The following is a 10,943-nucleotide window of genomic DNA, read 5'->3' as shown; positions in this document are numbered from 1 at the left end:
CTCCTGTTGGACCGTTTGCGCTAAAACTGGTTTGTGTCCCAAATGGCACCCTATTCCCTACACTGTGCACTATGGGCCCTGGTTAAAAGTGGTGCACTATATAGGAAATAGGGTGCCATTTGGGACGTATCCTGTTTTTGACTGTTCCTGCAGCAGAGCTCTGGTGGGAGACTGGTGGTGTGAGTTTCCATGCCGACCCAGAGGATCAGTTCAATCATTAGTAATTAGTAATTGCCTAGTATTATGGCTCCTTGTATTGGCATATTTGGGGTTTGTTGTGCTCAGCGGGAGCCATATCTAAGGTGGTTTTGACTGTGTGAATGTGATCTATTTGGCGGCTCCCTCCTTCTACTGCTCCCCCCAAGGCCCCTGAGTCTCTAGAAGGGATTTATTCCAGGGAGCGCTCTTCCTCTTTCTCCTCATACTCTCTGACCTTCACTTCTCCTCCAACCTCTCTTTCTCCTCATTCTCCCTCCTTTTCCCTTCCTCCCTCTTCTTCCATCTCCCTCCGCTCCCCGCCCTCTCCCTCTCCTCCTCTTTCAGCTCTTCTCCTCCATGTTCTCTTCTCCCCTCTTCTCCTACTACCTATACTTATTCCCTTCTCTTTGCTCTCCTCCTTTCCCTCCTCCCTCTCGCCAACCAAACAGCCGATTTCCCGTAATAATTCTACAGCTACAAAACACCAAGTCCCTTATTCCCTAAGTTGTTAACAACAGGAGCTATTAACATGACTCAGTCTTATGTTCCACGCTCTTTCCTTCTCTCTATTCCTTGCCTTCTTCATCCCTTATTTTAAACGAGAGGATTTGAGGGGTACTGGCAGATTGTTTGAGTGTGAGTGTGGAGTCTTTTTTTCCCCCATTTGTCCTTGTCTCCAGTGAAGGTTCAGATTTTGAGTGATGAGATAGTGACTTTGTGGTAGCCCCTTGTAGTAGTCTTCAGACTATTGTTGATTTTTCAATCGTTTTTCCATTTGAATGTATATGCCATTGTAAGTTATCCCCCCCCCAAAAAATCTAAGAGACATAGCTGAAACCATATTTTGAACTGGATATGCTTTATGTCTTGTGGTTCATGTAATGTAAAGTGGATTGAAAACAACTCCGTGTTAAGCTGACTATAAAGCCTGTTTCTTTCCACCTTCTCAGCTAAGGATCCTGAAATGTAAACACGGTAGCTCAAGCGGGGAGTTTGGATTCACAGTGAGTGTCGGTTTACGTTTGCTCTGAGTTCTCTCCATACGCTTAGAGGATCTGAGTTTGTTGTTGAAGTGGGATGAGAGGGAGGGAGGTAGAGAGAGGGGGGGGGGGGGAAGAAGAAGAAAGAAAGGGACAAGGTTTGTGAGAGGGAGATAGAGAACAATAGAGGTACCAATTAGAGGATATGTGATGGAGAGGAAGATGGAGAGGAAGATGGAGAGCTCAAGAAAAGGTAACAGAAAGAAAGGAATAGAAAAAGAGAGGGAGAATAAAAGAGATGTTCCTGTCATGCATCACAGCAGAGTTGAACAAACTTCCTCAGAAACGCTTTTTTTCAAATGCCCTCTTTCTTCTGTGTCCCAAATGGCACCCTATTCCCTGTATAGCGCATTGCTGGTCAAAAGTAGTGCACTACATAGGGAATAGGGTGCCACTTGGTACTCAGCTTCCCTCTTCGAGCTTCATAGGGGAAGCCTACAGTAGGCCGACTGTTGTAAAAGACAGCCTCGGGCGTCCCCGCATTCCATGAGCATGAAAAAAAGTCAGCTGACTGCTACCAACGTAGTGCTTGGCCAGACTCTGCCATTGTAGTCTGCTTATAATATCCTGTTTCTCTTAATTCATCAACCACACTCCCACACACGTGTGTGTGCAGACACAGAGACAAACACACACATCTGGACACACAGACTCAAAAGCATGCACATGCAAGCACACAGACATTCACTCTGACCATATGTGAACACTTTCTTGGTTAATTCATATTCCCATTTGTTTTATTGGATCCCATCTATGTTCAATGTGTTTGTGTCTTGTGGGCTTTTAAAAGTGAGATTGCTGATACACAGCTACAAGGTATCTATCTATCTAGCCTTTATACAGCACGATGGGGTCTCACTAAGCCTTACCTTGTTGCAAACTTGTAGCTACTCCACCTAACCTCAGCCCAGCCTGAACTGAGCAGCTAGCCCCAGAGAATCTTTCCTCCAAAGCAGCAGCCCTATACTTCTGATTCAAGACACTTACTGATGGTAGAGTCCATCTTTTTAACACAGCGTATCTTCATGGAAACAGGAGATACATTCAATAACTAGCTGTGTGTTCTCCATGCTATGATGAAGACAGATGTGGAGGTTGATGCTCATATGGGGACTGTACCGGACTAGTACCGATGTGTAGCCTACAGCCACCGAAGCATCATCCAGGTTTGTACTACACTTTCGGGAGTTCCAGCCTACCTACAGAGGAGGGGGACACGGCGAAGGTGCCTGATGAAGAACTCATGCTTGTCTATTTGACTGGTGCTTCTACGTCCCTGTACCATCAGCAGTCCCTCCACTAGCATATGGTTTCTGAACTGCCTCAACCCCCTGGCCTGTCAGCTGTGGAAGTCTCTTTGTTTTATTATTCTTACTAGTCTGTATGTCTGGACGACTGTACTGGATGAGGTCTGGGAGGATGTTCTGTGGGGCTTTGCCTCATGGCAGCGTACCAAATGGTGCCCTGTTCTCTCTGTATAGAGCACTACCTTGGACTAGAGTCCTATGGGTACCCTATATGGGCCTGGACAAAAGTAGTGTACCATACTGTGTAGGGAATAGGGTGCCATTCGGGACACTGTCATGGTCCCACTTCTAGGGCAGCCAGGTGAATGCAGCGTGGCACAGTGTGTGTGTGTGTGTGTACTTTGTATTGTACTGTATGCATTGTCCATCCACTGTGCATGTGAATTAAAGAGGGGTGTGTCTGGCTGTGTTTGCAGCCACACTGTGATGCTGATTCTGATACAAGTTTTTCTTATTTGTATTTTCTTCCCTCCTCCAGTTGTGTCCTATATACCCCCTTACATGCAGTATATATGTAGCTACTATGTGCATTATTATACGGGTACCAATTCTCCCCTGTTGTGCTTGTGTGTGTCCCTCTAGCTGTGTCCATTACTCGTGTGAGGCCATCGACTGCCAGGATCCGCTGATCCGCAATGCAGAGCTCAAGTGCAGCAGTCTGGGCTTCTTCAACGGAGCTCGCTGCACCATCACCTGCAACTCTGGCTACGTCCTGCAGGTCCACAGAGACGATGACATCATCAAGACTCAGGTATGCACACAGGCAGACACGTGGGCCCACATGGTCAGACACACGCACACAAAATGAGACACGGATGCAAATGCACCTCAGAGCAAACATTTTCTAACACACACACATATATATATTCACACACAAGCATGCACATATACACATACGCTCACACACATACACACTGTCACACACAGATAGACAAACACACATGCATGTTCACGTGTAAGCAAACACGCACGCACACACACACACACGGAGACACACACACACACACAATATCTATGTTTAGTCTTTCTGTGCTGCACCATCACCTGCAACAATAGCTATGTATTTCTGCTTCACTGGGACGATGACATCACCAGGTACTCTCTGCTCACTGCGCCCCCCTCCCTTCTTTCCTCCCTCCTCCCCTTCTTGCCTTCCCTCCCACAGCTCCTCCCTCCCTCCCCACTCACACAGTGAAGTCATCCTCACAGAGTGTTGTATGTGTCTGTATGTTAATGGATATGTTTGTGGTGTTTGCTGAGATGAAATACACTGCAACAAATCTGAATGTGCACTAAAATCGTTACTTTGCATTACGACACTGTGCTGAGGGCAAAAAAAATGAGCATTGTGAGCATTTCTCACGCTACTGGAGCAAGAGCTTTCAGGTTACCAAGATGTCTCAGCATCAACCCCCACACACCAGACACTCAACAGACGGGGAGCACAGACATTGACACACAAACACCAAAAACAGAAGCATGCAGGCTAGCACAAACCACCCTAAACAAACAAAGATGTTAGTTCACAGCCACGCAGTAAAACCCGTTCACTCCCACAGAGGGCTCGTAAAGACAACAGCACCAGAGCTTTATCCCCCTCCCAGGCTCTGTTAACAGACCTGCAAGCTAATCAATTAATGCTCCCTAAAACACAGAGAGAGAGAGAGAGAGAGGGAGAGAGAGAGAGAGAGAGAGAGAGAGAGAGAGAGAGAGGCAGAGAGAGAGAGAGAGGGAGTGGGGGAGACAGAGAGCGAGCCGGAGAGAGAGAGAGGAAGAGACAAGGGGCGCAGAAAGAGAGAGAAAGGCAGAGAGGGATTGTTTGTATGTGAGAGAGAAAGAGATAGAGAGAACACAAGAAAGAGTGAGAGAACACAAGACAGAGAAAGAGAGAGAGAGAAATTAAATTAGTGAGGTGGAGTGACCCATATAGAAGGAGTGAATGAATGATGTTTTGTTTTGGGTCTGGATTCTAGCGTCAGTACCGGGGCACTCCCTCCTGTTTGCTCTGGCTATTAACATAATGGAGCACCACCTCAACTGGTTTTATGTTGGTGAGGATGAACATGTGGAAGTGGTTATGTGGGGGATCTGAATGGAGCAGGGGGCAGGGGAAGCATACTGTACACACACACGCACGCACGCACACACACACACACACACACACACACACACACACACACACACACACACACACACACACACACACACACACACACACACAAGCCCATTCACACGCACACACATGCACACACACACACACATATAAGCCCATTCACACGCACACACATGCACACACACACACACACACACACTTGTTCTTTGTGTATATGTGTGTGCATAGTCAGACTTATAGTCAGACTACATACACAACTCAGGAGCATCATGTCCATATGGCTAGGTGTTTGTGTGTTTCCTGTATGTCGGTTCTCTATTCACGAGCATGTCAGCACTACACCCATATACGTATGCACCAACACACGAATGGTACGGGTCATTTCAGTTGAAAAGCATTTTGGTGTATGTAAACAAACTATTAGTGTGGCCCATTTGGGATGCAAGCTGTTCAGGTCTATTACACGATGAAATATGTTACTACCAGCTGTGAGAAATTTGCTTCATTACCATCTGACCATCAGACTTAACGACATTACGTTTAATTGACAGGGCATGATGTTGATTAATGTGTCAATGGTAACTCGCTTAGAGATGAAGGATTGAAGGATTTACTTGAGAGAGAAAGAGGGAGGAGAGATGGGGTGGGAGAGGGTGTGTAAACTACATGAGAAATCGGTATTTGAAGGCTCTTGCAGCAGGGGTAATTATTCAGGACTGTGGAGGGAGGGAGGGAGGTAGGAAGGGAGGGAGGGAATTAAAAAAGAGAGGGGAAAAAGAAAGAAAGAAAGAGCAAAAGACAACTTCAGCTCACCTCAGATGCCCCTTCCCTTGTCGTAACTTGGGGACAAGACAATGACATCCTCTTTTTTCGTCCTTCTTTTCACCCCCCCCCCCTCTCTTCTCCTCCTCTCCCTGGTCCCTGTGCTCGAGAGGTTAAAAAGTGCAGTGTGAAGCACAATTCTATCTCCTTCCATTAGCCGACTACATTCTTGCTTCACCGGTGTCAAAGTGGTTACTGGAACTCCGCCTCTCAGATGATGCTATCTCCAAAACAATATGTTCCCCCACGCCTATTTGTGTTTTTATAATGCAATCCATTTGTGTCCCAGATGCCTCCGCTGATAACCTGTGTGGGGGGGTTGGGTAGGTTACTTTCGAAATGTAATCCGTTACAGTATTATTTGTATTGATCTTTATTTATTTGTATTTATTTATTTGCACACAAGAAAATACAAAACAATATGATGAAGGTTTAAAACGTAAACAAAAAATCACATGTGGGAGAGGGCCCCTGTGGCTCAGTTGGTAGAGCATGGTGCTTAAAATGCCAGGGTTAATGGTTCAGTTCCCACGGGGGACCAGTACAAAAAGAAAAAGTATGAAATTGTATTCACTCGCTACTGTATGTCCCTCTGGATAAGAGCATCTGCTAAATTAATAAATATGCATGTAAACCCAGATAGGCTTGTTGGCACCTCCCACTTTCAATGTTTATAAAACAAAACCATACAAAAAACATAATCAGGTTTTTAAGAGAGATAAACAAATGATTGGGGATTTACACAAAGATGAAGGAAAACATGGTGAATTAGAGGGAAAAAACAAAAACTCTAGTAAAATGCATAATCTAAATAAAAGGCTGATCGGCAGAGAAGTTATTGGGGTGAGGAAGTTAAGTGGAATGTCCCTTAAAGGCCCAGTGCTTTATATCATATTGTACAACAGTTAATGAAATGAACACTATAAAAGTGTTTGTGCGTGCGTGTGTTAGAATTATGGCCAGGAGTGTTTCCTGGTCAGGTCACATGGTCAAGGAAAAAACTGGCCTGACGGCTTGAGGAACGAGAAAAACAACCACACTCTCAACTCTGTACTTGAAAGAGCCCATTTCTTCCAGGTGGTATACAATTGTATGTCTGATACTACTGGGATGTTTTGGAGGGAAACTCCAGTTACTGCTTGGAGTGGCTACAATAGTCCTGTCAGAGATGCCAGCAGTACGGCTGGTTCTGTATGAGCCTAACTGCATTCTTTGTAGATAGTGTTATACTATATGTAGGGTCAGCCTGGGTAAAAGGGTGAGAAGAAAGGGGATGGGACTGTGTGTCTGTCTGGCTTGAATTAGGCCTAGTAGCCAGGGGTTGTTAAACCAACTCTGGAGGAGAGAGAGGCAGCTGTAAAGATTTTAAAGAAGGAAACTCCAAGCACACAAACTGTATACACACTTGAGCATACACTGTCGTAAACACACACACACACACACACACACACACACACACACACACACACACACACACACACACACACACACACACACACACACACACACTTGAGAGCACACACACACACACAGAAACACACTTGGATGTGCCAACACCAGCCATTAGTCATAGTATTATTGTGTAGAGGCTTTTGTCAGAGTGTTCCAATATTCATTGATTGATTATTCGAATTCCATCTTGTTCTGCACTCTGTTATATGTGATGCATATGTTATTTTTACAAATGTGAAAATAACTGATTTATATCAACGAAACATGATACTTTTTTGGTGTATCATATAATAGAATCAAGATGTAAGATGGAAACATATGAAACAACAGATACATAACTTTAACACAGCCCAGCTTGTGAGCTTTAGACCTTGGTCACACTAAAAATAAGCATGTATACAGTGCCTTCGGAAAATATTCAGACCCCTTGAAGTTTTTCAACATTTGTTACGTTACACCCTTATTCTAAAATGGATTAAATAAAACAGTTTCGTCAGCAATCTACACACAATACCCCATAATGACAAAGCAAAAGTTTTTTTGGGGGGGGGGCAAATGTATTAAAAACAAAAAACAGAAATAGCTTTACATAAGTATTCAGACCCTTTACTACGAGACTCGAAATTGAGCTCAGGTGCATCATGTTTTCATTGATCATACTTGAGATGTTTCAACAACTTGACTGGAGTCCACCTGTGGTAAATGCATGATTTGGAAAGGCACACACCTGTCTATATAAGGTCCCACAGTTGAAAGTGCATGTCAAAACAAAAACCAAGCCATGAGGTCAAAGGAATTGTCCATAGAGCTCTGAGACAGGATTGTGTTGAGACACAGATCTGGGGAAGGGTACCAACACATTTTCTACAGCATTGAAGGTCACCAAGAACACAGTGGCCTCCATCAATCTTAAATGGAAGAAGTTTCGAACCACCAAGACTCTTCCTAGAGCTGGCCGATGGGAAAACTGAGCAGACAGGGAAGAAGGGCCTTGGTCAGGGAGGTGTCCAAGAACCCGATGGTCACTCTGACAGAGCTCCTCTTTGGAGATGGGAGAACCTTCCAGAAGGACAACCATCTCTGCAGCAGTCCACCAATTAGGCCTTTATGGTAGAGTGGCCAGGCGGAAGCCACTCATCAAGTAAAAGGCACATGATGGCCCGACATGAGTTTGCCAAAAAGGTACCTACGGACCCTCAGACCATAAGAAACAAGATTCTGGTCTGATGAAACCAAGATTGAACTCTTTGGCCTGAATGCCAAGCGTCACATCTGTAGGAAACCGGGCACCATCCCTACTGTGAAGCGTGGTGGTGGGAGCATCATGCTGAGGGGATGTTTTTCAGCGACAGGGAGACTTGTCAGGATCGAGGCAAAGATAAACGGAGCAAAGTACAGAGAGATCCTAGATGAAAACCTGCTCCAGAGCGCTTAGGATCTCAGACTGGGGCGGAGCACACAGCCAAGACAACACAGGAGTGGCTTCGGGACAAGTCTCTTAATGTCCTTGAGTTTCCCAGCCAGAGCCCAGACTTGAACCCGATCGAACATCTCTGAAAATAGCTGTGCAGCAATGCACCCCATCGATCCTGACAGAGTGGTGAGAGCGTTGGACTAGTAACCAGAAGGTTGTAAGTTCAAACCCCTAAGCTGACAAGGTACAAATCTGTCGTTCTTCCCCTGAACAGGCAGTTAACCCACTATTCCTAGGCCGTCATTGAAAATAAGAATTTGTTCTTAAATGACTTGCCTAGTTAAATTAAGGTAAAATAAAAAAAAGGGGTTCTTCAAGAAAAAGTCCACAACATTTTTGGCAGCGTTGGCCATTCTACCATTCTGGCGGATAAAACTGCATACTCGTGCTGGTAGCTAGCTAGCTACTGAAGTTAGCAAAGCAAATGTAAATAAATTCCACTAAATGAACACAAAAATAAAGTTCTAAAACCAAGAAAACTATAATATACCTCCTCCATCTCCTGTAATTTGAAAAAACTAATATTGTAACGATTCTCCTCTTCTGAGGGGGAGTAGGAAGGATCGGACCAATATGCAGCGTGGTACGTGTCCATGTTAATATTTATTTAAACTGAACACAAAAACAAAATAACAAGAGAACGAATGAAAACGAAACAGTTCTGTCTGGTGCAGACACAGAGACAGAAAACAATCACCCACAACTCAAAATGGGAAAAACAGGCTACCTAAGTATGGTTCTCAATCAGAGACAACGATCGACAGCTGCCTCTGATTGGGAACCATACCAGGCCAAACACAGAAATACAAACATAGAAATCAAAACATAGAATGCCCAACCCAACTCACACCCTGACCAAACTAAAACAGAGACATAAAAAAGGAACTAAGGTCAGAACGTGACAAATATAAATTGAATAATATAAAAATAAATGCTCAACTCTCCCTCTAAACTCATAATCTCTATCAAACAATGTCATCAAGCCTCTCAACACCTCTCAAACCCTCTCAAACCCCCATAATGCTCTTTGTGGCACAATCCCAAAACAAGGGTTTGTTCTCTGATTCTAATTCTATGATTGGATAGACATCATGTCAGTTCATACTGCAAAAGCTTTGATTGGTTGGAGGACGTCCTCCGGAAGTGGTCATAATTACCATATATGTATATGGAAGGGGGTGAGGACAACAAACTTCCTAGGTTTTTTATTGAAGTTAATGTAGCCAGAGGAGGACAGAAGCTAGCTGTCCTCCGGCAACACCATGATTTGATTTGTATCTCTTTTAGTCCCACATTTTCACATATAACACACGATTACAAAATACAGAATATACTAACATAATGACCCAATAAATACTCAATCTAAAAAAGATTGATTCTTCATCTACTATAGTCCCACAACATTTCTATGTATTATATTTAAATGGTTTTAAAATAATGTTTACATTTATGTATTGAAAGGTTTATGGTTTGCTCAGTTAATTTATTCAATTTCTTTATTGCTTTAAATGTAAATGTTCTTTTGCCTATTTCACTTGATTGTGCTACCCCAGAGAGTGCTGTTGAGGCTACTGTAGGCTTTCATTGCAAAACAGTGTATTTTAATAAATTATTTGGTGACATATGAATATATTTAAAAGGGTAACTTTTTTAATGTTTCACAATTTTTATTTGTATGAAATTTCACTGAGGAGGATGGACCCTCTGAGGAGCCTCCACTGATTTCAGTTGTTGTTTTTTATAAATTAGCAAACATTTATAAAAAACTGTGTTTGCTTTGTCATTATGGGATATTGTGTGTAGATTTATGAGGGAAAAAACGATTTAATAAATTTTAGAATATGGCTGTAACATAACAAAATATGGTAAGAGTCAAGGGGTCTGAATACTTTCCGAAGCGACTCTATATTTAATTCAAGTCTGGACCAGTTTGAAATCTGGACATTTACCCAAATACTGGGTTGGCAAAACCATTTCTTCTTTCTGTTTAAAGTTTTTACTGGAAAAGACAGCATCACAAACACACTTGACACACAGACGACCCTGAGATTCTCTTTTCACTTTCGTCTCTTGGTATACAATATGACCTTTTGGTCATCAAAGATGGAATGGCTTTGGCCTCCTGGGTGGCGCAGTGGTTAAGCGCGCTGTACTGTGCTATCAGAGTCCCTGGGTTCGCGCCCAGGCTCTGTCGTAACCGACCGGGAGGTCCGTGGGGCGACGCACAATTGGCCTAGCGTCGTCCGGGTTAGGGAGGGCTTGGTCGGTAGGGATGTCCTTCTCTCATCGCGCACCAGCGACTCCTGTGGTGGGCTGGGCGCAGTGCGCGCTAACCAAGGTTGCCAGGTGCACCATAATTTGCAAAGAAATTCATAAAAAATCCTACATGTGATTTTCTGGATTTTTTTCCCTCATTTTGTCTGTCATGATGAAAATGATGTGATGTGATGATGAAAATTACAAGTTGGAGAACTTGCACAATTGGTGGCTGACTAAATACTTTTTTGCCCCACTGTATGTCCAGATGCAGTCTGTCC

The 10,943-nt window shown here is 43.8% G+C and overlaps 1 protein-coding gene across 3 annotated transcripts in view; it reads left to right on the top strand.

Moving 5' to 3' along the window:
* The window catches only part of pappaa (pregnancy-associated plasma protein A, pappalysin 1a), a 116,298-nt gene that overhangs the window by 81,456 nt on the left and 23,899 nt on the right, over positions 1-10,943 (top strand). For all 3 annotated transcript variants that reach the window (XM_036967897.2, XM_036967895.2, XM_090226888.1), the window contains exon 14: positions 3,128-3,296. In XM_036967897.2, the coding sequence (XP_036823792.1) occupies positions 3,128-3,296 (169 nt within the window). The remainder of the gene's footprint in view (positions 1-3,127; positions 3,297-10,943) is intronic.

The sequence above is a fragment of the Oncorhynchus mykiss genome, chromosome 29 (genome assembly GCF_057628025.1).
Source record: "Oncorhynchus mykiss isolate SJ-2025 chromosome 29, ASM5762802v1, whole genome shotgun sequence".
Lineage (NCBI taxonomy): Eukaryota > Metazoa > Chordata > Actinopteri > Salmoniformes > Salmonidae > Oncorhynchus > Oncorhynchus mykiss.
The sequence above is the reverse complement of the archived record's forward strand: the minus strand, read 5'-3'. Positions and strand labels throughout refer to the sequence as shown.